This window comes from Harpegnathos saltator, unplaced genomic scaffold (genome assembly GCF_003227715.2).
Source record: "Harpegnathos saltator strain DR-91 unplaced genomic scaffold, Hsal_v8.6 scaffold210, whole genome shotgun sequence".
Lineage (NCBI taxonomy): Eukaryota > Metazoa > Arthropoda > Insecta > Hymenoptera > Formicidae > Harpegnathos > Harpegnathos saltator.
The window spans coordinates 20,637-40,890 of NW_020229996.1; the positions used below are offsets into that span (position 1 = coordinate 20,637).

Here is a 20,254-nt window from a genome sequence, read left to right on the forward strand (position 1 = left end):
CTTTTTAAAAGAATTAGTCATTTTAAAATATATTTTAAGATATTTTTAATGAAATCAAGCATAAAGGTATAATATAAACATATACGATAGAATATATTGGTCAATTATTTCATTCATTATCTGCAATCATATCTGCTTGTATGTTTATAAGAAAAATAGTAAGAGAAAATAACGTACAGAAAATGCAACGAAACTAGCTTTATCATAGAGTTGTTTGCACTACGGCTTTTGCATCGAGATGAAATAAATCCAAGCCTTGGAGGGAGATATAGAAAGTGTAACCGCGACGAATATAGAGTTGGATCGCTGCACCCACATAGGTGATCATTCTTCAGGAGCGCTTACGCGTGCGCGCGTATTCTTTCGAAGTCAGGACGTCCCTTTCGCGACGACTCGACACCTTCGCACTGTATTCAGCGAACCTTCGATCTTATATCTTCCTCGATTATATATCTCCGTATATCCTGTATTCTTTTCTCTTTATAATAGTAAACGAGCGTGCAGAAATGTGCGAGATAAATTTAAACGACGATACGTGATTGCAAATCGCGCGAATGTGTGTTGCGCAGATTCAACACGAATGAATGACGCGAAATCGATCTCTTATTTGTTAAAATATTTGCGAGTGGGCGAGAAATTATAATTAATAGCTATGGCGAAGTTCTTGGCAACGATCAAAGCGATAATTACACGCCTGGTATTCGCGTCGCATGGATTCATTGCTATCTGGCAAGTGACGACTTTCAAGAAGAATCCGCTCTTCTGGTACCTCTGCTGTCCCATCCTCTTGCTGTTCTTCGAGGGTATCTTTACACTTACTATAAAGGAGAATCAGGAATGGAAATGGTACGTTAGTTACAAACATCGTTTACCAGAGAATTACATACTGATCCTTCACACAAAATTAAAAATTCAATTCTTGACTCAATAAATATCAACTAATAATAACATATTTGCTCTCTCTCTCTCTCTCTCTCTCTCTCTCTCTCTCTCTCTCTCTCTCTCTCTCTCTCTCTCTCTCTCTCTCTCTCTCTCTCTCTCTCTCTCTCTTTCTCTCTCTCTCTCTCTCAATGAAAAATTATAATATTGATATAATATTATCATCAATGTTGTTGACTTATCCTAGGACAAAAAACAAAGAATAAGAAATAATTAAAATTATTATCTTTATTATTTCTATTCTTCTGTTAAATATCACAAGAAATAATAATGTCTAGGTAATCAACTTCAAAAGCTTGAATTTAGGAGTAAATTATTATATCACTGTAATTCCAATTTACAAATTTAAGATTAATCATTTTCATATTTAAATAGGCTTCGTAACCGTACGAAAAATATAATTGTGAAATGTGTGATTTCGTTTTCCCTTCATAACAGTTTGAAATTGTTTAATTTCTTATGGTTTTGTTTTTGAGATTATTACGAATGATTTAAAAGAAATGGGCATAATTATGAGAATATAAATTAAGAGAATTACGTTATAATATTTTTTAATCGTTCTAATTGTTTTTTATACGTTCACCGCTCAGTCTCGACAGTATATATGGAGAACATTGCTATACACAACAATGACGTTGCATTAGATACAGGACTGTCATTGCGAGGATTAGTGCAAAGGGGTGCTCCGGGAAGGGTGTGTGTGTGTGTTGTGAGACCGTCTCGGTTTGACAGACGGAAATTGGAGCATTAGTAACACGAGCGCGTCGACGACTCAGAATCCACTTTGTTCGTGTCGCGAGCCGGATCAAAAATTATTGACTGCTGCCGGAGCAAGCCGTGACCCGATTCCGCACGGTATCGCTTACCTGACTCATCGATCAATTTGCTAGGTGTATCGTAGGATGCAATCACGCAGGATACATCCTCGGTAATCTCGATACTAGAGAACAATGCTGCCACTCACGATTGAACGGGAACATATATCGTTTTGATGAAATCACGAAATCGAAATACGAAAAATAAGAGAATAACAGATATGATCAAATTTTTCATAATCCTTTCTTTGTATTAATTAAACCAATTGTTTTACAGATATATGTTTCATGTAACGTTTTACTGTTTATTGAAATTATCATATACTTACAGGTTCTGCCCGTCCGTCTTTCTGTATCTCAGTAGTGTGGTGCCCGCAATTTGGCTGTTGGAGTTAGACAAAGTAGAAAGGAGGTTGAAGTCCCGCGAGTCGGGTATTAATATATCAGAAAACTTTGATCTGTCCAATCTGGCAGCCGGTGATTTGAAGCATCTGGAGAAAGCTCTAGGCGTGCGTGTTTTTTCATCGTGATTACCAGCTAGATAAATGACAAGGATATTTTAATAACAACTTATACATTTCACAATAATTTCTAATAAATGACAGAAAATATACTACTGTGATCAAAAAGTATCCGAACTTTAGTTTTTAAAAATCGCGAGTGTAAATCAAATCCGTTTGCTTTCTCAAGTTGGTACACATTTCTTCACATTTGATGGAAAAATCATGGCGTTCTTTCAAACAACGCTTGAAAGTGGCAGTTGTTTATGTCAATGAAGATTGTTGTGCACGGCGATTTTTACGATGTCGAAAAATATAGAGCAAAGAATTTGCTTGAAATTTTGTGTTGCGAACGAAATTTTGTTTACGAACGCATTCAAAATGTTGTAAAAAGCTTATGGCGATGATTATTTGTCGAAAACAAGTACGTTTGAGTGGTTTAAGAAGTTTCAAGAAGGACGAGAATCCGTTGAAGACGACTCACGCTCTGGAAGACCATCAACGTCAACGGATGACGCTCACATTGAGAAAGTGAAAGAATTGGTGCAGGTAAAATCGTCGACTGACTGTGCGAGAGATAGCAGATGAAGTTGGAATATCATTTGAATCGTGCCAGCACATTTTGTCCAATGTACCGGACATGAAACGGCCCAGGCAGAACAAAAATCGTGATGACACAAAATGACATCAAAATGACGGGCATAAAGACCGAATTATGATGAGAAAATTAGTTTTCCTCATCACTTTGACGTTATTTTGATGTCATCATGATTTTCTGCTTGGGGGATCGCATCGCGCTGAATTCCGAAAAACTTGAACGTACTATCGCATACCTCGACACATGTGCGTGAATTTCTGACAAAAAACTCAACAAATGTCGCTCTGCAAGCACCGTATTCACCAGACATGGCCCATTGCGACTTTTTCCTATTCCTCCTACTGAAGAAAACCACTTCGCGAACAGCGTTTCGAATCGATTGAGGACATAAAAGAAAAATCGCTACGTGAATTGAAGGCCATACCATCTGCCGCGTATGAGCGATGTTTCCAGGACTGGATCAAACGCTGGCATATGTGCGTTGCAAGCAATGGGGACTACTTTGAAGGAGACTATAAGAATTTTGATGATTGAATTGTAATTTTGATTTTTAAAAATAAAGTTCGGATAGTTTTTGATCACAGTAGTAGTCCCAAGCAGTAAACCCCTCCACCTTACAAAAAGCAGATTTTCACAGTACTTGCTATAGATTTGTCAAAAGCTTGCTAGCAGAAATAAAACCAAATTTGCTGGCAGATTATGATAATAGACTGACGACAGAAATCAAGCAAGGTCTGTCATTCGTATTTAAATGGAACTACCGTAGATCTTGCTCGCTTTCTACCATCAATCTGCTGTCAGATTCTGTCGGCAGATTTTACTGACAAAATATGAGTCAATGCAAATACAGATATCGATAAATTTGCTAACAAATCCTGATCGAATCTGTCGGCAGACTGCAAATAGATTGTTTAAATAAATAAATCACAGGGAAGTTGCATATTTCGCAAAATTATATCTTAATAATTAAATTGTATATTTTTAATAACCAATTGTATCTTTAATTTATATATGGAAAATCTAATGTTAATTACTACAGATTAATTATGGATATTAATTAAGCTCCGTACCCGGCATTTACTTGGCAGATTTGTATGACGCAATTATCAACGTACATATTGGGAAAGAATGAAATTATATACAGGGTGATCCGAAATTCCCGCATTCGGAGTACAGGACATCATACTTTATGCTGAAACAAACAACTTTATCCTTTTGCAAAATTGCGTCCGACAAGTAGTTTTTGCAGAAGAGCGTGTTAAATTTAACGAATAAGCGCTCTTGTCTATGTAGTGCTCAGGGCTGGCGCGCGCGCCTCACTCGCGTGTACCTAGTCCGTGATTAGTAATCATAAGTAGTAATCATAAGTAGTGTTTTTTAAGACGCTCATACGGTTGTGTTGTGATTAGTTTTTACGACATTTTAAGACTGTGCTTAAGACAATTTTAAATAATAAGAATCAATTTTGATTTCAATACCGAGATTTGACTTGCTTTCGTATTTGTATTGCTTAAATAATGAAAAGTTAATAAAATAAGTACTGCCTTTATTTCTTACGTAATAAATGAATAAAATATTGTCTGGTTGCACAATATTATCTGAAAATAAAGACAAATGTAAATAGTAATATGTTTTGCGAGCTAGTGTAGAGTGAGCGTTCTATTATTTTAAATATTGCACAATTATGTGATAATTAAATAGTATCATTAAACTTAAAGATTAATTTACTGATCAAGCGTATACATAGGAATATACATATTTATAACAGTGATTAAAAATAAAATATTTGAATTAACGTCTTTTAAGAACTCTCTTTTTATTTTTTTACAATAGAAAATACAAAGAACTTATCTAAAATTCAAATTGTACGATGTACTCACATCACGGTCTACATTTACTTATTATTGCTTATGCATGTTAGCCTTTCAGTACGTACTTTCCTTATATGTTTCGATTATTGCGAGGAATATTGTTATAGCCTCAATGATTTTTCTTAACCAACTTGACCATTGAGGCTATAGCAATATTCCTCGCAATAATTAAAACATGTAAGGAAAGTACGTATTGAAAGGCTAAAATAAGCAATAATAAGTAAATGTAGACCGTGACGTGAGTATATCACATAATTTGAATTTTAAATAAGTTCTTTGTATTTTCTATTATAAAAAAATAAAAGGAGAGCTCTTAAAAGACGTTAAAAAACTTTAATATTTTACTTTTAATCACTGATATAAATATGTATACTCCTAGTATACGCTTGATCAGTAAATTAATCTTTAAGTTTAATGATACTATTTAATTATCACATAATTGTGCAATATTTGAAATAATAGAACGCTCACAGCTCGCAAAACATATTACTATTTACATTTGCCTTTATTTTCAGATAATATTGCAACCAGACAATATTTTATTCATTTATTACGTAAGAAATAAAGGCAGTACTTATTTTATTAACTTTTCATTATTTAAGCAATACAAATACGAAAGCAGGTCAAATCCCGGTATTGTTCATAATTGATTCTTATTATTTAAAATTGTCTTAAGCACAGTCTTAAAATGTCGTAAACTAATCACAACAGAACTGTATGAGCGTCTTAAAAGACACTACTTATGATTACTAATCACGGACTAGGTACACGCCAGTGAGGCGCGCGCGCCGGCCCTGAGCGCTACATAGACAAGAGTGTTTATTCGTTAAATTTAACACGCTCTCCTACCTGCAAAAACTACTTGTCGGATGCAATTTTGCTAAAAGAAAAAGTTGTTTGTTTTAGCATAAGGTATCATGTCCTGTACTCCGAATGCGGGAATTTCGGATCACCCAGTATATACATTACAATTTTATTTATACCTATTTAAAACAATCTTAGGATAGGTTTTTAAAGATTTCGTTATTACGCAATAATAAGATTGACTCAGATTTGTGACTGAGAGACAATATGTATGCTTACGAAAGCACATCTTGGAAACGTTATTCAGCGACGTAAAAAGGATTAAAATTAATTATATAATTAATTAATAGATATCTATGCCGTTATAAAAATAGCCATTAATAACAATGAAAACTCAATCATAAACTTACTTATTTTAAATCCGTGTTCGGTTTTCCAGGTTGACATCCAGCTGCCGGACATACAGATTTCGACGGAGACGTGGGTCACTTTGATCGAACAGTTTCTGATGTTGATCTTGATAATCGGTCGATGGATGTTGCCTAAGGGCGATCTCACTCGCGACCAGCTCAGCCAACTCTTACTGGTCTACATTGGCACCGCCGCCGATATTATCGAATTTTTCGACTCCTTCAAGGAGGACAAGATAGCGCGAGAACCTGTGCTTGTATATTTGACCTTAGGCATCTGGGCATGGTCTCTGCTACAGTTCACGGTCGTGTTAACTGCCACCAAGTCGAGGAAGTCCCGATTGTCATCCGGAAGCGTCGCTAGGAAGAAGATCCGCACGGAGACCAGCTGCTGCAGTATAGACGTCTGGGGAATCGCCCTGAACATGATTCTTCAGGTATGCTTGCGAACGGGAACGTGGGAAGTATCAAGAGATGTTGAAGCTAAGAAGAAATGTTGGAAAAATTAAGGCATTTAGATTATTTCTTAATGACTGACCTGATTTACTTTTAAACAAATAATTTTCTGACTTAGCTGATACCTTACATCTTATAATCAGTGGTCTTTGATAAAAGGAGCACGCTTGTTACTCCAAAATTATGTGTCTTTGGTATTTATTAGCCACGACGAATAAAATTACATTACACAAATATAAAAGAGATGAAATTGACCTAAGACGAAATTTAGGATTATTTTGACTGACTCAAGAACACTGGTTTTAAGATGCATTTGATGAAAATTGGACGAAATTTCGATATCGATATGTTGCAGGATGGACCGTTCTTAGCGTTCCGCCTTATACTGATAATCCATTATAAAATAGTTAGTTACATGAATATATTCTTCACATGTAAGAACACGTTAGTGATACTGCTGCAATTATACCGGCTCTACGTGGTGCAGAGTGAGAACAAAAACAAGAGAAAGAACAAGAAGTACAGTAAGATGGAGGTGTCGAATATCAGTATTATTTCGCGAGGTGACATGTACAGGGATGTGAGAGTGAAGAGTGCGCGAGACGATAAAAGGCAGAAGAGACGACGTGATAAGGACGTGGAAGCGAATTACACAGAAACCGAGGATTCTACGGAAGAGAATGACAAATTGGACTCGTCTCCGAAGAACATCGCTCGCTCAAAACGGTTGGCACAGATTTCGATTACGTAGAGAAAAATATATGCTATATTCAAGTATATATTATTTGTTTCAAGTATTTTATAAATTTATATATCCGTAAAACTATCGTATAAATTCATCATAAGCATCAAATTTTATTTAACATACAATTCTAAATCCTAGTAAATTTAATACTTCAATCAAGAATATTAAATCAAAACAAAAATTCGATTTGCTTTTCTTGCATAAAGTATAAGTTTTATAACAGTTTTGAAAAGAAAATAAATTCCTCTTTTGCGAGTACATAATGATAAACTTTTTCTAAAACTTATGATGAATATATCTTAAGATTGTTAGGAAGAAAATATTTTTATTAAAAGTAACCGTTGTTTAAAATTAATTAAAAATAGTTATCTGAAAGTTCGTAAAAGGAAAGTAAATTGAATAATTGCTTTTCTTAGTGATAGAGTAATCTTTTTCTCTGTGTAATCGTAAATTGTTCTCAGCGTTATTTATCTTGATATATCGATAATCTTATTTTCTCCTATGTTTTTCCTGTCTTTCATACATTATTGCAGAAAAAGTCGCCAAGACACTGGCTATTCAACGTCTAGTTCTCGCAATTCCGGCAAGCAAAATAAATCGCAGAAGCGCGAGGGAAAAAAAAGATCATTACACAGAGAAGAAATGAGACGCGGCGCTTCTGATGATGAGAAACGCAAAAAGAGGAGCGACAAAAAGTCTAGCGAGAAAAATGACAGAAAATCATCGAAAAATAAGCATGATGACGATTCCGGTAAGAGCTCCAATCGAAAGTTCAACAGCGAGAATGAATCTTCCAGCGAGAAGCTGACCGCTAGTAAAACCGTCAGCGAAGCCAGCGAGTCAGAGTCCGAGAGAAAGAGGTAAATTTCAGAGGATTCGTATGAATGGAGAAGAATATTTGTTTCAATGAGAGTTTCAAACGTCGAATATGATTTTTGAACTAGAAAAGTAAAATTCACAACCAGTCACAATTAATACGGCAAATTTTAGGTATCCAAAGAATTTCTAATAATTTTTTAATATATTGTTACACATACAGGATATTTAAAAGAATGGTTTAGGGTTTTAAGGATAGATAATACTCACAAAATAGAGGAAAAAAATCCTAAAACCACAGGTAAAAAAATTAATATTGTTATTTATTTTAATTAAAGCAAGTGGCTATGTCATTTATCTGTGAAGAGCATGTTTTTAAAAAATTCCGATAAAAAGGGAGTCCAGGGGATTTAAATCAGGAGAGTGAGAAAACCATGAAACTTGTCCACCTTGACCAATCCATCTTTCATCAAAGGACCTTTATTTAAATGTTAGATGAATTATCTCAGAGAATATAAAATGTCTGTCAAATAATTAAAACAAAGCCGGGAATTTTTGGAAGAATTCGCAAATATATAGTATAAATATGTGAAGCGAGTGTAGAAATAGGAGGACATATAGAAAATCTTTTATAAATTTTGTAAGCACCAGAAACGAATGAGCCACTTGTTTTGATTAAAATAATTTAAATAAAATAAATAATTGTTTATAATTCTGACAATATTAATTTCTCGACCTTTATTTATTAGGATATTTTCCTCCATTTTGTGAATACTACCTGTCCTGGACCCTTTCTTTAAACACTCTGTATATGCTTAATAATTTTTATAACGTACTTGTGTATGTGCGTAGGTGCGTGTATATACATACATAATCACGAAGAGATGTATGTTTTATTCTTTCTTTTGAATTTAGCTACACACCACCGCTTCTTTCTATTTTCAGAAATTAAAAATTATCTTTAAAATTTTTACGAATTGTCAATCGTGATTTTTTTCAATCGGAAAATGCTACATTGTCAATGTCCTATAAATATTTATTTTTCTTGAACCTCGTGATGTTTAGAAGTGTAGAAATAATGATATCATTCTTCCATTGTGTTCATACATCTTTGCGATGATTTGCAGTGTTCGTAAATATGCGCATCGAAAGCGACAGCAGGATAGTGACTGACAACGAAATCTGGGCATCATGGCATTGCTGTTTGTTTATTCTGCGATTCTAGTCGTTTGCATTTTCTTCATACACGCTGGGATTAACGACGGCATCATACTGACCACGAGAATGAGACAGTTATATCGTAATAATTAACGTATACATAAATCATTCGTAAATATAGATAAACTGAGGTATTTAAATCTTTCGAAGTAACAACACGCGTAGCAACATTTTTCAAAACAGCGGATCGAGTAACTGGAATAATTTTTTTAATTAATGTGTGATTTTGCTCCGCTTTGTCTCTTATAAAATCGCAAGGCATATGTCCTTTAATTATATCAGAAATATATTTGTGTAAAATATTGTATCTATATACACAAATTGCATGAAATTCTTAATATCTCTTTTTGTAAGATGCAATTCTCAATTTCTCTCGATATCCGCAGAGGGATATAACTTAAATGTAATTTGATAAAAATAACTATTAATTACGCAATTACGTAAACATAACGTCTAACGTAATGTTGGAACATGAAAAAAAAAGAAATCAATGTATAGAATTATTGAGAACTGTTTTATAGAATCTTTGAAACATAAATGTTTTAATGAATAGAGAAAAGCAATACGCTACGATATTGCAAAAAATATAACTGTACTTGAAACTTTATATTATATTAATCATATCTACATGTTATTCTTTCTTTCTTAGAGTTTACATTCGTGTGACGAAATGAATGAGAAGAAGTAACGAATTATCGTAAAAATATCTGAATTTCTCTATAAGAACTTTATCACGTCCACGAATATTCCTCGAAAGCAAAACACAACTTTAAATTCAGCAACGTCACGCACGTTGAATAAAAATAAGAACCCGAGAAAAAATAAGTATATACAACTGTATATGAATTTTATTTCTATAGGACTATATGTGTATATATTCATATGTAATTATATATATCCACGAAATTATATATATCTGCGAAAGAGAAATGCTATTGTACAAATAAGATTAAAGCAACTGCTTATGTTTGTAACAACCTATATATAACGTAAAGAGATTCAATTAGATGAAACTGTTTTCTTCTTCTAATTTAATAGCATTTCTTCCATATATGCTGATTTATAATTACATATGATATAATTATATATGTGATCATATAGAAAAGCAAATTCATATATAGATCTCATACGTATAATTATATATAATTTTACATAATGACATGTATAATTTATATATAATTATATAGAAGAATTATATAGAATTTGATATAATTATATGTAATATTTTTGCTCGGGCATTCTACCGTCGACTTTCTACGTAATTGAGTTATTATAAGTCTCCAGCCACTGAATACTTTGTTTGCTATCGAGGGTATCGATGTAGCTAGATAAATCGTCCTGGTGAACTCCGTTGGCGGCGCAATATAACACCGCGGTATTCTCCAGCAGCTCCCGCAAGGAGTCTTCTGTCTTCAGGACCTCCGTCTCTTCCTTGGAACATTTTGAGATCACTTTTTTCGGCTTCACATCGATTGCGAGCGTCTCTCGTGGCTGTTTACCGAGATCTTTATGAGCTACGGCAGGTTCCTTTCTCGCATAGTTTGCAACATCCAAATTCGTATGTCGATCTCTTGGCGAAACACCGGGGTAGCTTTTTACCGGCGTCGAGTAACCTTCAAATCTGTTGAATGTGTTTCGATCATTGTCGACGATGTGCTGCATCTGGTCACTTGTATTTTCCAGCGTTGCCAATTTCTTCCATTTCCCTTGCGAGAGATCAAGACCCATGTTTCTGCTTTCAGAGACATCACAATTTTCCTCCATCATTGTATCCTGCTGCCAGAAACAATTCACTTTCGTCGAATACTTCGTACCGGAAGTTGCAAGGCTCGTCTTGTCATTCTTCGATGCGTTGCCGTAGATATGTATCGCGGACTTCCTTATCGCACCTCTGTTATATTCTGACAAGATCCTAGCGATCTCCGAGGTTTCGCTGGTGCACCATGAGCGGTTCTTCACATTGGGACCAGCAAACACTCCGCTGTCCGGCTGTTTGATCTTTGTGCTGTTGTTGTTTCCGTTTTCATTGTTCTCCTTTGCAAGCGGGAGGCTCCTTATGTTCTCCAGCTGTGCGTCGAAGACAATTTTTTTAGGATTATATTCCCGTGTACCGCTCGTTGAATGTTGTCGCTTCAAGGTGTAGAAGCTACCTTTCGCTGGAGGCACCTCGCGATTGGCGACTGTCTTGTCCACAGATATCAGCTTCTTGTAGATCGACGATAACGTCTCCTCGCTGGAGGAATCCTCTAACTTTGCAGAGTTGTATGTGTCTTTCATGTCCTTCGTCTTACAGACCTCGCCACTATTCTTCGTGCCTGAGCTTGTCAGCAAGACCAGAGAACTGTTCGGGAAGCTTCGCAGCAAGTTTGTTCTACTCGATGGAACGGTCTTCGAGCCATCAATCTCCATGATCGACTTCTGCGAGTCTGATGACACATATACCGCTGAAGACGACGTGACGGTCGCAACACCAATTCTATCGCGACTATTTGTGCTGTTCTTGCTTTGAGTATTCTGCGCCATAGCGATGGCATAATCTTCCAGCAACTTTGTTTCCTCGGCAAAGTTGTCTGAGTTCTTCATGATGTTCAAGGTTTTGTCTTTAAAAGTCGTGGTGCTCTCCATTGACTCTGAAATGTTCGTCTTGGTTGCTACAGGCGTTGCCAATTTCATTATCGGTCTCTCTCCCGTCATTTGTCTATAAAATGGCGTCATGACTTGCGAACAGTAACCGAGCACACAGTGGAAGCTCCCATGCATGCATGTACCAAAAGACTCGTTCATTTTTGCCGACAGAGCAGTGTTCCATGTGTTCCTAGTGTTCGATGAACGCTTGCTTTGCACCTTTACCTTTCCCATCGGTTTCTTCTCTGCTGAAGAAGGTCGCCGGTCATAGCGCGGATCGACGGCGACCACCTCGACATCTACATCAGACTCATTCATAATCTCGCAGTAAGATAGTCCGTCAAAGCTGACGAAGTATCTTCCTAGGTACTCCACCGCTAGACCGGCCTGCGAACATAATTCTCATATAGTTGTTTTATAAGTATATGCTAATTGATTTCTTAATAGAGATTTTTTGCGGAATGTGGGAAAATAATGATTTTTTTTTTTGAGAAATTTGAAGAAATAAAAATTTTCACGAATAGGATTTGTTGAGAGACATAAATATAAATTTTGTGCGTGTATGTATGTATGTAGGTGTGTATGTGTATGTGCATACATGACGGATAAATTATAATGTACTAAATAATTGTAATGTAAATATTAAAATGTAATTATAATTTATACACTGTACGTTATATATTATAAATTACAATATTATGCATTAGAACATTATTAAAATTATAACATATGATGAAATTATTAATTTCTAAAAATTGATAATTGTTCTCACGAATAATATATATATATATATATGTATATATGTGCGTGCGTGTATATTCGTGTGTAATTTACGCGAATACAAAAGAAATAGTAAAAATAGTAAAAAGTGCTCGAAAAGATGATATTACCTGAGGATGATAGACTGGCCTTTCGTGCATTCCATGCGCAGGCCATTCCTTCCATTCGGTCTCATCTCGCTTAGTGGGTGCCTGATAAGTCGCACCCACTGCGTACATCTTTCGGGTGACCGACCTAGTATTCATATACGGCACCGCAGACGATCTCGTGCGTTTGCCGGCCTCATAAGTCTCACAGACCTCTCGCCTGTTCGTCAGAAGTCGCTGTCTGGGCCGCAGCAAATCCTTGTTGACATCCTTCTTAGACCGCATAGGATTCCGTCTTACCTCCACCGTTTCATGACTGCCAATGTTATCTCATATAACGATATTTTCTAGAGTTTTAGACCGAGGTGAGTTTATATCGCGCCGCAAGAAATTAATAACGTTACAAACCTCTATCACACAGTCTAGCCTATTACAGAACTTAAAATATCATTAACATGTATACTACCAGCGCCACTCATATATGATGCAGTGCTTTTCCACGAGATACCAGCGCCGTATATTTGCGACGATGAAAATCTTTCTTCCATATCCACATTAACAAATCAAGTTTGTTGTGTACAATTATGTAAAAAAAGAAAAAACAAAAAAAGATACGAGTAGTATATATGGAAAGAATTTTGCAAATCAATCTTGGTAGTCAACGTGTTATCGCATTCTAGGGTGGTTAAAATTCGCGTCAGTAGAAAACGATTGTAGAAACAAGATCATTCCAATTATTTGATATTCCAAATTAGAAATTCATTCAACGGCCAAATTATCACCAAGAAGCAAACTTAGAAAAATAGAAAAAAAGAAAGAAATAGAGAGAGAGAGAGAGAGAGAGAGAGAGAGAGAGAGAGAGAGAGAGAGAGAGAGAGAGAGAGAGAGAGAGAGAGAGGAAGGGGGAGAAAAATAGAAAAAATATTACTAATATATTATTTTTGGAGAAAAAATATATCTAATCTATCTAAAATATCTTTAATAATAAGTTACTTACAAACTTATTTCTACTTAGAGAGCAAAATTTTGCTATTATTAAAATTACTTTTACTTTAATGAAATTATTAGATTATGCAAAAATTTTAGTCTTTTCTTTGCTGCCCATTTCTAAACCCATTTTCTAAACTTCTGAATTTTTCCTATTTCATGCAATCGCCTTGAAATTGAACTTGCTTGTTCAACTGCGAACTGTTTTGCAAATTCTACTTGTGTTTGAGACAGGTTTTCAACAACATTCAACAACACTTCTAAATTGTCGATCTCAAACTTTCGTAGCACGTTTCAGAACATAGACGATAACTCACGTCAAAATCGCCGTCTTTAAAGCGACGAAACCAATATTTGTACACAATATGGGATATAATATTTTCCCCAAGAACGGAGCAAATGGATTCACGTTACTTTAGCAATATTTTTTCCTTGTTGGAATTCGTATCGAATGTAGTGTCAAACATAAAATTTTTCGTCGCTCATTGTATCAACTGTTATTTTTAAGGTTATGTACATTAACGAATCATAATAGGTCTATTCTTTTTTTGAAGGACTTTTGAACTAATGCAATAAGTTGGAGCGTAGCAGATATATTCTCTTTCATTCTAACTTATTGCACTAGCGTACACCAAAGTTCAAAAATTCTTAAAAGAAAAAATAGACTCAGTGAATGGCACTTTTTAGAAAGTTCAATACCAATCTTACAAAAGCACAAAACGGCGGGAAAATAATTCAATTCAAAATAATTACAATAATTACTATAATTAGGGGGCTGAAAAAATAGACTAAAACTTTTGCATACATCTAATATATATAATTCTAACGAAGAAATCGCTAACTTGAACGAATTTCCTTACGTTTTATGCCTCACAGCGCGTGGAATCCTCTTCACTTTGGCGGCTGTGCAGCCAGAAGTTGAGCTACCACTTCTGCCGCCACCACTGCTGCTACTGTTGGTTTCCGTTGTTGTGAGCTCTTTATAATCGCTGTTGTTCTCAGCTTTATTCGGCCTCGCTTGCTCTTGCCTCATCACGATCGTATCCGGCGGCAGCTTCCGCAGCATCTCCGCGTTCTCGTCGTCGTGCGACATGATCGCGTCTTCGCGTTTAACGCCGTCCGCCATTTGGAGCTGCCGTCGAAGGGCCAACTTACAGTCGTTGTCGCTCAGCTCGATGATCTGCTGATTCGTCGTATATTCACGGCGACATCTCGCCGATCCCTCCTCCTGCAGCAACAGAATCACTTCTGTCTCGTCGTCGAGTACTTCTCGGATCCGGCCGGCCAATGTTGAACTCGACGGCAAATCTCGACGAGCAAAATATGCTGCGTTCTCAACGGCATCTCTGTTTGAATTTTCCGCAAACGAAGACTCGTTCCTTCTCGGGATTTCTTCGATTTCTTGGATCTCATAGTACTGCTCCATAAGATCCTGCGACATCACCTCCATCGTTCTCAGCGTTATGAGTCTGTTCTTTTGCTACCGAATCTTTATTAGAATCGAAGTTCAAATTCGAAATTAAATCAATTTTTCTCTCTGACGGCTAATTTTAATCATAAACTTCTTTTCTCTTCATCTATAGTCTAGACGAGGCTATGTAAATCGGTCAATTTTTATATAATTCGGACTCTCTCTCTCTCTCTCTCTTTCAACTTGGTCTTATTATAGTTACATTCCATCACGTTTTTCCTACGTCGAGAACAAACTGAATATTTACGGTTCGCCGAAAGAAAGAAAAAGTAAGAATGAGATGTGAAATAATAGAGTGAGACCGTTTATCAAAAACTTTTCGAGTTGGAAGGACAAACTTGACAATTTGACGGTCGTTTTTTCTTGGCACAATTGCGCGTCACGTCCTCGATGAAGGCCTGTCGACCTTGCCGTTCTCTTTTTTCGAAGATGTTCCTCACTGTTGGGAAAGGAGCATGGAAGAATTAATTTACCTCGACGACGGTGATTCGTTAAGGCAATTCCCGGGATCTTCGCTTGAAGCGCAATAAAGTTACGCAAAAACTCGATATTGAGAGAATGGAGTAAGATAATCGATATCAATCGGCCGATATGATGGAGTGGCACATCCAAAGAAACGAGAGCGACGAGAAATGCTCTCGCCAGAAGCACTGTGGTCAGCTGTCACGGTAGTGTCACCTTTCAAATGTTTCACCACGTCGGTCGATTGCACGCACGAGCGCGAACGCGAACGTGAGCGAGCGAGCGAGTGCGCACGCATGTGGATCGATTTAACGGCAAGAAATCGACAGTTGAAGGTGTCCCCCGGGAGAGAATGTCACGAGCGTTGTATGTATCGGGTGCAGTGTTTCGTTGTTTCAATCGGGAAATGGGCGTCGAAGCCGTGAGAATGGTTTATTTACTTCGCGTCACCGGAGAGCATCAATTAGCGTTGATGACAATTTAAGTAATGTTCCCCCCCTCTCCCTTATCCGTCTAAACATAGAACTAAAAAGAAATGGAGGATCGAACGGTGCTTAATTCGAACTAATGTAAACATCAGTTTACGTATAATACGTATAATTATGTATAATTACGTTAAATTTAAATACGTAATACGTATTTATTTAATTATGCCTAATTAAACGTTAATTTTCAAATATACATTTAAATTTAAATACGTAAACAAATTTAAATATTTAAACTAAAGAAAGGGAGGCATGGCACAGCGATAATGGCAATTATATTCCAACGTTGCCTAATGTGAGAAGTATTCACACAATGTGTACTTGATATATCGTAGTAAATGCGAAATCGATTTTGACTCGGAAAGACAGAAAGTACGAAATTCTCGGCGACTTATTATCGAACCACATTCCAATATCGTACGGTTCTCGTATCTATCGTACGCAACAGTACGAATCTATGTTATACGATATATTTCACACATATGTTTCTCGCTAAATGAGAATTACAGTCGTTAAAATACATTTAAATCCTACCGTGACAGATTCTGATAACGTAAACGTCGTTGTAACCGACTATGAATATTATCGCAGGCGATAATGTTACACTAATAAAAGTACAATCAAGAGAGTTCTTTGTCCTGAGCGACATGATCTCTCCTTATGATCGTTGCTGCGAAGAATAAAGATAGCCAGGGGTCTCGAACAGCATCGATTTTATTCCAAAGCAAATACTAAATTGTACTAACTAGTGTCCTTTTTTTTTTACACGTACATGTAGATACCGAATACAATGCTCTGTCGCTCGTATTGCACGTGAATTGAAACCAAAATTGTGAACAAGTCCTTAGCACTCCCCCCCCCTCTCTTTCTCTCTCTCTCTCTCTCTCTCTCTCTCTCTCTCTCTCTCTCTCTCTCCTTCTCTCTCCTTCTTCTTCTCTCTATTCCAGCGTGAAGGTATTTACAAAGAAAAGAGGAATCGTTGTGTGACTCATGCGAGCGTCTCTCGTCGTGGATGCTCAATTCATATTGTCGGTCGTCAGCGCGAGAGTGGTCAGCACAGATCGCCGGTTTGGATTCACACCCAGATTCTCCCAGTTTATCCAGGATAAACGTGCCGTCAGATCTGTAACAACGACGGCGGCAATTTACCCGGCTGATTTGTAAATTCTTGAATAAATCGGACATCCGCGAAATCCCGAAGCACGTTTCAACCGATCGAGTGATTATAACCAATGGCGAAGAGATTGTAATTTTTCTTTCGTTGAACTTCAGAAGACACTCTTACTTCGGAATTCAATAAGAAAATTTATCTTCTGAAAATTACTGAGAAACAAATTCTCCCGGCGGACACGGGTTTGTGTTGCAAGATTTATTAAAAAACTGATACTTATTTCCGCCATTTACTGTTTACATTATTATTTTTACTGTATTATTACATTCCTCACATTTGTTCTATTTAATTTTTGCTATTTTTCATATTTGCTATTTGCTATTCATTTGTTATCTATATTTTAAACTATAATTACGTTACATTATGTTACATTATGTTAAGAATTCGAAAATTTAGGATACGGACTGTTATTAGGAAGCGATCGGTTCAATATCGAGGGATGATCGCTTTTTTGTTATTTCGACGGGAAAAGTTTAGACTCTAGAATTATAAGACTGTACGAACCACTTGTGTTCCACTCGGCGCGTTCGCCGTTTATTTCACCCCTAAGGCACCTTTCGACGTATGTCAAAGGGTCGAGTCTGGCCGCCAAGACCTCGCGCAGTAGCGCGATATACGCAATGGCCAGACGCAGGGTATCAATCTTCGATAGTCTTTTCTCGTAAGGAAACGTCGGCACGTGGACCCGGAGCTCGTCGAAAGCCGAGTTGATGCTGCTAAAAATTGCAATCACACTGACAACCCGCTCACTCGAACAAAACTGAAGGAAACAATATTTGGCGAATTATAAATGAAAGGCTTAAAAAAATGAAACAGATGTAACGTTTAAATTAATCGCCAATTAAATAATTTGCCAAAACTGAAACTGAACTAAACTGAGATAAAAGTATTAATTAATCTTACAATACGGCAGTAGAGCGAAAAAATGGACTATTTTCTCTCGTAAATAATATCCTGCAAATTTCATGTAAATACAGATCTATTATACTGTGAGTTCTAGACAGATTTCATGCTTACTTTGCGTTATATTTTTATTACATTTCCGTCCTTTTCGGAAGATTTTGATTGGGGGAGAACTGCATTGACGAAAGAATGGCGCAAGTTATTTCCGAAAATTTCTTACCTAAGCATGCGTTTCCTCTCACGAATGTTGGCGGCGTGTCGTTGAATTCTGTAAGGGCTGCCGTTTGGATAATAACCCTCCTCCACGCCATTTATTTCCGTATCATTATGATCTGAGGAAGAATTCAGACGATGAAGAGGCTAACGCGAGTTGAGTGTTTCTCGCCAGTGGCGAGAATTGAATGACAATTGAATTGAGTGATGAATCCGGATTTTCGGTATTCCTTACCTGGTGTTGAAACTGGCATGTGGTAATGCAAGGGAGAGTGCGTATGTGGCGAGGTGTGTGCGACATGTTGCGTCGACCTGCCCGCGTAAACGCATGATGGCAATTCCGCCAAATCTTCTTCGCTGATGTCACTGCTGGGGCCCACGTAATATTGTGTACTACAAAATATCGAAAGTTAGGTGCGATATTGCAAATAATATTATACAAGGTCATTAGGGAAATGAGAAGCGTAAAAATATATGCGATACCTGAAGTTCTTCTCATAAAAAGATAGAGGAAATTAATTCTGTGTAACTGTGTACACAGTTGTTGAAAGTTACATTAATAGTAATATGTATTTAATCAATGATCGAATGAACTACGAAACGATACAGCTGTCACACATACATTTCTTATAGCAAATCTAATTTCTTGAGCATATTACTATCATCGCAATTGCAATAAGAATGTTTATTTATATATTTTTGGAAAATCCACTTCGGATTCGGATTAAACAGATAAACAAGAGAGTTTAGCAATTTTATTTCGTACAGATTCAAAATTATGTGCAACGATTATTTAGTGACTATGTTACGAAACTATATATAAAATATCATTATTCACTTTTAGATGTTGCTTACGAGTGATTATCGCTCATTTTTGCGAAAGTTAAAAATCCTTTTATACATTACATTAAACAAACACGAGAATCTTTCACAATTTTGTTGAAATTATCGAGTCTGTTACTTCCATCCAAGATATCCCGATAAAAAGGAATCGCGTAACAGTACATTTAGATAATAGTTTTCATAAAGCAGTCCGTTAGATTTGACAGATCCGAAAATAACACGAAATAGTACCTAGTGCAAGCGACGGTGGAGTCCGCGGGTCTCGACGCGGTGCCGACCCGATGGCGGATCCTCTGACCCCTGTCTTCGAAGTCGTACGCTGGATGGTGATTTGCCATAACGCGCGTCCGCCGGTTCTCACGATCTCATCCGTAGTCAGAAGCCGCGCGAGATCAATTACCGAAGATGCCACCGAAATTCACGAACGACCCCACTGAGCCCGTAAAGGAGTTCAACTCTTCCGCTGCTGATTTACCTCTCCGACTTCTCTCGTTTCCCTTTCTCGCAGAAGCCCAGAAATGGCTCTCGACACCGAATCACAGCAAAATTTGCTTCGAAATCTCGTGAAATTCTCCGGCTCTTTCTCTGAACCGATTTCACCGCAATCGACCGATCGACCCCGGCTGGTCGCTCGTTCGCACGGGGGTGTCCGCATGGGAAACTCGCGAGATCCAGACTATCACCGGTATTCCCGGGGAGGCCGCCTTATATATGAAAAGTTGTCTCACTCGCGAGGGGGATGATCGATACCAACCCCTGGGCGGGTGCGCGTCCAATGGTGAGTCGTGACGCTCGTCGTGCGCGATTATCAGATGCTCACGGGATTGGCGAGCCGGTCTCCGCTATAGCGAGGATTTTATCAGCGTCCCTCCGCCCCCGGCGCGTACCTCCGCAGAAATTTTATTCATCCCCCACCTACCTACGTACTAACCGACCGACCGACCGACCGACCGTTCGCTCGCTCGCTCGCTCGCTCGCTCGCTCTCTTACTCGTCGCCGTCGTCTCGGTGAAGGACGCGAGGGTGGATTTTTTCGCGAAGAATGGCGGGGCGGTTT

General features: G+C 37.3%; 3 protein-coding genes across 4 annotated transcripts; 1 reads left to right on the forward strand and 2 right to left on the reverse strand.

Moving 5' to 3' along the window:
• The first annotated feature begins 53 nt into the window (after positions 1–53).
• LOC105186704 (transmembrane protein 26) lies at positions 54–9,588 on the forward strand. Its single transcript, XM_025298208.1, has 6 exons — positions 54–846; positions 2,086–2,263; positions 5,967–6,374; positions 6,749–7,119; positions 7,672–7,998; positions 9,082–9,588. Exons 1-6 carry the CDS (start codon positions 653–655, stop codon positions 9,125–9,127), a joined length of 1,524 nt encoding a protein of 507 aa, XP_025153993.1. The 5' UTR covers positions 54–652; the 3' UTR covers positions 9,128–9,588.
• Positions 9,589–10,406: 818 nt separating this feature from the next.
• Positions 10,407–15,383, reverse strand: LOC105186699 (uncharacterized). Its single transcript, XM_011147087.2, has 3 exons — positions 14,511–15,383; positions 12,688–12,979; positions 10,407–12,184 (listed from the first exon to the last, which is right to left on the reverse strand). Exons 1-3 carry the CDS (start codon positions 15,098–15,100, stop codon positions 10,427–10,429), a joined length of 2,640 nt encoding a protein of 879 aa, XP_011145389.2. The 5' UTR covers positions 15,101–15,383; the 3' UTR covers positions 10,407–10,426.
• A 1,574-nt stretch (positions 15,384–16,957) lies between these two features.
• LOC105186700 (48 related 2) lies at positions 16,958–19,939 on the reverse strand. 2 transcript variants are annotated; one of them, XM_025298216.1, is made up of 5 exons: positions 19,430–19,939; positions 18,591–18,748; positions 18,363–18,474; positions 17,744–17,952; positions 16,958–17,191 (listed from the first exon to the last, which is right to left on the reverse strand). In XM_025298216.1, the coding sequence occupies exons 1-5, from the start codon at positions 19,534–19,536 to the stop codon at positions 17,085–17,087; spliced, it is 693 nt and encodes a 230-aa protein (XP_025154001.1). In that variant the 5' UTR covers positions 19,537–19,939; the 3' UTR covers positions 16,958–17,084. The 2 variants fall into 2 exon arrangements, with proteins under 2 accessions (XP_025154001.1, XP_011145390.1); XM_011147088.2 differs by having other exon boundaries at positions 17,744–17,955; positions 19,430–19,934.
• Positions 19,940–20,254: the final 315 nt, after the last annotated feature.

What these genes read in the sequence shown, in the direction of transcription:
- LOC105186704 (XM_025298208.1), top strand. Translation starts at nt 653, where the DNA reads ATGGCGAAGTTCTTGGCAACGATCAAAGCGATAATTACACGCCTGGTA. An exon ending in ATCTGGAGAAAGCTCTAGGC is followed by an intron (nt 2,264 to 5,966) that starts GTGCGTGTTTTT and finishes TCGGTTTTCCAG; the next exon opens with GTTGACATCCAGCTGCCGGA. An exon ending in TCAGAGTCCGAGAGAAAGAG is followed by an intron (nt 7,999 to 9,081) that starts GTAAATTTCAGA and finishes GATGATTTGCAG; the next exon opens with TGTTCGTAAATATGCGCATC.
- LOC105186699 (XM_011147087.2), bottom strand. Translation starts at nt 15,100, where the DNA reads ATGGAGGTGATGTCGCAGGATCTTATGGAGCAGTACTATGAGATCCAA. An exon ending in CGCGCTGTGAGGCATAAAAC is followed by an intron (nt 12,980 to 14,510) that starts GTAAGGAAATTC and finishes TAACATTGGCAG; the next exon opens with TCATGAAACGGTGGAGGTAA. An exon ending in GGCCAGTCTATCATCCTCAG is followed by an intron (nt 12,185 to 12,687) that starts GTAATATCATCT and finishes TTATGTTCGCAG; the next exon opens with GCCGGTCTAGCGGTGGAGTA.
- LOC105186700 (XM_011147088.2), bottom strand. Translation starts at nt 19,536, where the DNA reads ATGGCAAATCACCATCCAGCGTACGACTTCGAAGACAGGGGTCAGAGG. An exon ending in TCCACCGTCGCTTGCACTAG is followed by an intron (nt 18,749 to 19,429) that starts GTACTATTTCGT and finishes GATATTTTGTAG; the next exon opens with TACACAATATTACGTGGGCC. An exon ending in GAGAGGAAACGCATGCTTAG is followed by an intron (nt 17,956 to 18,362) that starts GTAAGAAATTTT and finishes TGCAATTTTTAG; the next exon opens with CAGCATCAACTCGGCTTTCG.